General features: G+C 40.5%; 1 protein-coding gene across 1 annotated transcript; it reads right to left on the bottom strand.

Moving 5' to 3' along the window:
• Window positions 1–580: 580 nt before the first annotated feature.
• Window positions 581–2,784, bottom strand: LOC109471724 (zinc finger protein 525-like; the record flags this gene model as incomplete). The annotated part of the gene is made up of 3 exons (XM_019771074.1): window positions 2,744–2,784; window positions 768–1,697; window positions 581–676 (listed from the first exon to the last, which is right to left on the bottom strand). Coding segments are annotated over exons 2-3 (1,020 nt in total), but the record flags the coding sequence as incomplete, so codon positions are not given.
• Between the last annotated feature and the right edge of the window lie 1,384 nt (window positions 2,785–4,168).

The raw sequence follows: 4,168 nt of genomic DNA, 5'->3' as shown, positions 1-4,168 counted from the left end.
ATACAGGAAATCTAAGCTCATACACACACAACACTAACGTCTACATTCCAACTACTGTGTACAAACACAGCACTAATGTCTACCTTTCAGCGTCAACTACTGTGTACAATCACTTACCGATGTTAATTACTGATTATGTATATATACATTATTCAATCTATACTATAACGCTTACTATTCTCACTCTACAATTTTAAATAGCTAAAATAGATTTGATATCTGATATTACAACAAAGTATATGGGCTACTAAGCGAAACTACATGTAAGACTTATTCTTGTACCTAAATTATAGTCATAACTTAATTAGATATTAAAGTGAACAAGTATAGGACTTTTTCTTGGGAAAAACCTTTGTCTACTTGCAAACATCATGAATTCTTACAGAATATTCAGCCTAAATATTAATGAACAAAACTGCCATATATCCTTAAGATTCGTTTCAAAATATTAAGTAGAAAAAAAACTGTAGTTAACAGCAGACTGTGCGTCCTAAATGTCACTACGAGATGGTCACAGTTGCAGACTTGGTGCCTCTGTGTGGATTTTTATATGTCGAGATAGGATAGCATTAGAGGCTGCAGAATAGCTACACTGGTCACACTTGTAGGGTTTTCCTACCGTATGGGTTCTCATATGTTGGGACAAGTTAGACTTGTAAGCTGTCCTGAACCCACACTCCCCACACATGTAGGGTTTCTCACAGGTGTGCTTTGCTAGATGTTGGTTTAATCATGTTTCCGTGCTGCAGAATAGTCACACTGGTTACACTTGTAGGGTTTTCTCCTGTATGGGTTCTCATATGTCGGGATAAGGTAGACTTTTGAGTTGCCCTGTACCCACACTCCCCACACATGTAGGGGTTCTCACCAGCGTGTTTTGCTAGATGTCGGTCTAAATGAGGTTTCTGTGCAGCAGAATAGTCGCACTGGTCACATTTGTAGGGTTTTTCTCCTGTGTGGGTTCTCATGTGTTGGGATAAGGTAGACTTCAGAGTTGCCCTGTACCCACACTCCCCACACATGTAGGGTTTCTCACCAGCGTGTTTTGCAAGATGTTTGTCCAAAGTAGATTTGTGTGCTGCAGAATAGTCGCACTGGTCACATTTGTAGGGTTTTTCTCCTGTGTGGGTTCTCATGTGTTGGGATAAGGTAGACTTCAGAGTTGCCCTGTACCCACACTCCCCACACATGTAGGGTTTCTCACCAGCGTGTTTTGCAAGATGTTTGTCCAAAGTAGATTTGTGTGCTGCAGAATAGTCACACTGGTCACACTTGTAGGGCTTTTCTCCTGTATGGGTTCTCAAATGTCGGGATAAGCTGGACCTCACAGCTGTCCTGTATCCACACTCCCCACACATGTAGGGTTTGTCACCAGCATGCATTGTTAGATGTTGGTCCAAAGCATATTTCCATGCTGTAGAATAGTCACACTGGTCACACTTGTAGGGTTTTTCTCCTGTATGGGTTCTCATATGTCGGGATAAGCTGGCCCTATGAGCTGTCCTGTATCCACACTCCCCACACATGTAGGGCTTCTCACCAGCGTTATCCAAGTTGACTTGTTGTGCTGCCGCCTGGCCTTGAACATTGTTTGTTTTGCTGTCACATTCGACCTCGGAAACCCCGGTGGGAGACCCATCACAGCAGTGCTGACCAACTCCGGAGGAAGACCCGTGTCCTGTCGTCGTCATGTCCAGCTTAAAATGAGAAAATGGAGAAATCATGGAGATTTGCAGAAAACAATGTATTTTCCCAATTAGATTGAAACGTAATTCACAACAACTCAATAAATGATACGTACAAGGATATAGTCGTTGCAACTGTTAAATTGGGCTCATTTGCTGTTCGACGAATGTACACACGCACACACGCGCGCGCGCGCGCACACACACACGCATACACACACACACACACACACACACACACACACACACACAGAGGCACACGCACACACGCATACACACACATGCACACACACACACATGCCCGCATACCTACTCACACACACGCATACACACACACACACACACACACACACACACACACACACAAATACACACTCACCCATTCTTTGGATGACATGGAATGGTATAAAAAAACAGCAATTGCACTGTGTGTGTATGTGTGTGTGTGTGTATGTATGTGTGTGCGTTTGTGTGTGTGCATGTATGCGTCGTATACACACACACACACACACACACAGTGCAATTGCTGTTTTTCTATACCATTCCATGTCATCCAAATAAAGGCCACTTTGCCTGATGCAGCATGACGTACTTGTACATTGTACTAGTACGTGGCGAGGGTCGAACGTATGTTTGATTTCGCCCCCCTCCCCCTTTAATTTAACGATATTCACATTCGCTAGGCTGGAAAGAGAGTCGGCAGTATAGCCTATAGGTTTGGTCACCAGGCTTCTCTATTTACTGTTTTTACAAATCAGTTCTAAGCGTTTTTAGATTTTGTAATGTACGCCTTGTGCGATTCTTTACAATACAATTAACATTTCTATACAATTTCACGTACTCTAAAAGGCCACTTTGCCTGATGCAAATCGACGTACATGTAAGTGGCGAGGGTCGAACGTATGTTTGGTTTCGCCCCCTCCCCTTTAATTCAACGATATTCACATCCCGAAAATGGCTACAAATTATCATCCTACTGCGGTCCTTCTTCCACAGAAATGGTCTTAAACTATTCCTTTCAGCGATAGAATACTTTTCTGTCCGTTTCTAAGCCTTACCTGCTTCCTATGATGGTTTTTCTCTTCACGTAAACCGGAACTCGGGCAGCTTTGTCCTTCCTTCGTCTCGCGAGGTCAGAGGTGAACTCGGTCTGGGTCAAGGGTGAAATTGTCGACCTGATTACCCATGTAGTACATTTGATGTCAGGTACCACGTTACGCTTTCCTCATAATGTCAACGTTCCTTGTTTAAAACCGACCACATTAACAACGTAACAAGCGTCTGCCGTTTGTTTCTGATCTACATTTAAAAGAGATATTTTAAGGGAATAAATGCCAAGCCAAACTGTTTGGTGTGAATCTTGATTTCTGTGTTTTATGATCAACTCACCACCTCTGACAATATTCCACCCTAGGAAAAAAGGCAACACAGAAGGAAACATCATGTTCAAGGTACATAACGATTTAATTGTGTTAGCGGAAAATTTCTATAGATACATCTTCAAAAAGTAATTCAAAACAAACAGAATTTTGAACTCATATCCAAAATAACGCCTACGTTTTCACAACTGTGAAATACTTCCTACTATTGGAAACTGAAGCAAGTCAGTCATTTTACACCGATGCAAATCAGCATAAAGATTTAACTGCAAACCAAACGCTAGTTTCCTGAGTATATGTTAGTCAAAAGATATTATTGTATTTGTAAGACATACAGGCAAACACTTAGACAAAGTGAAGTACATATGTACCTGTATTAACAAGAAATAGAAGCTCCTTCAATGGCTTCATTCAAACAAACTCAACATCAACTTCTACATTTTAACTACTGTTCACAATCACTTACCGATGTTAATTGCTCTATATGTTCATGATCCAGTCAATACCAACAAATTTTGGTGTTCTACCACAAATTAAGTTAACAGTTCAAAATTACAAATCTGGTTATCAAATGATTCGTTTCCAAAATATATAATTGATAGTTAAAGAAAGTATATTTGTCTGGCTAAGAATTATTCTTGTAACTAAACCACAGTTTTACAGGGATTAAAAATGCAGTGGACAAAAGTGCCTAAGACATTTCGTCAGGAAAAACTTGAATAATTGCAAATATTAGAAGCATATCTTATAACAAATCATGTAGTTAGCCTAAATGTTTTCAAAATTATTGTACTGTATCCGTAAGGTACATATAGTCTGAAGATAGAAAAAATATACTTAAGAGAAGATTATGCACATTAAATGTCACTACGAGATGGTCACAGTTGCAGAGTTGGTGCCTCCGTGTGAATTCTTTTATGTCGAGTTAGGGAAGACGTAGAGGCTGAAGAATAGCTACACTGGTCACACTTGTAGGGTTTTTCTTCTGTATGGGTTCTCATATGCTTGGATAAGTCAAACTTGTAAGCTGTTCTGTATCCACACTCCCCACACATGTAGGGTTTCTCACCAGTGTGTTTTGCTTTATGATCATCTAAGGTGGAT

Source organism: Branchiostoma belcheri, unplaced genomic scaffold, assembly GCF_001625305.1.
Source record: "Branchiostoma belcheri isolate BF01 breed outbred unplaced genomic scaffold, Haploidv18h27 scaffold256, whole genome shotgun sequence".
Lineage (NCBI taxonomy): Eukaryota > Metazoa > Chordata > Leptocardii > Amphioxiformes > Branchiostomatidae > Branchiostoma > Branchiostoma belcheri.
Note: the sequence above shows the minus strand (reverse complement) of the source record. Positions and strands in the feature narration are given on the sequence as shown.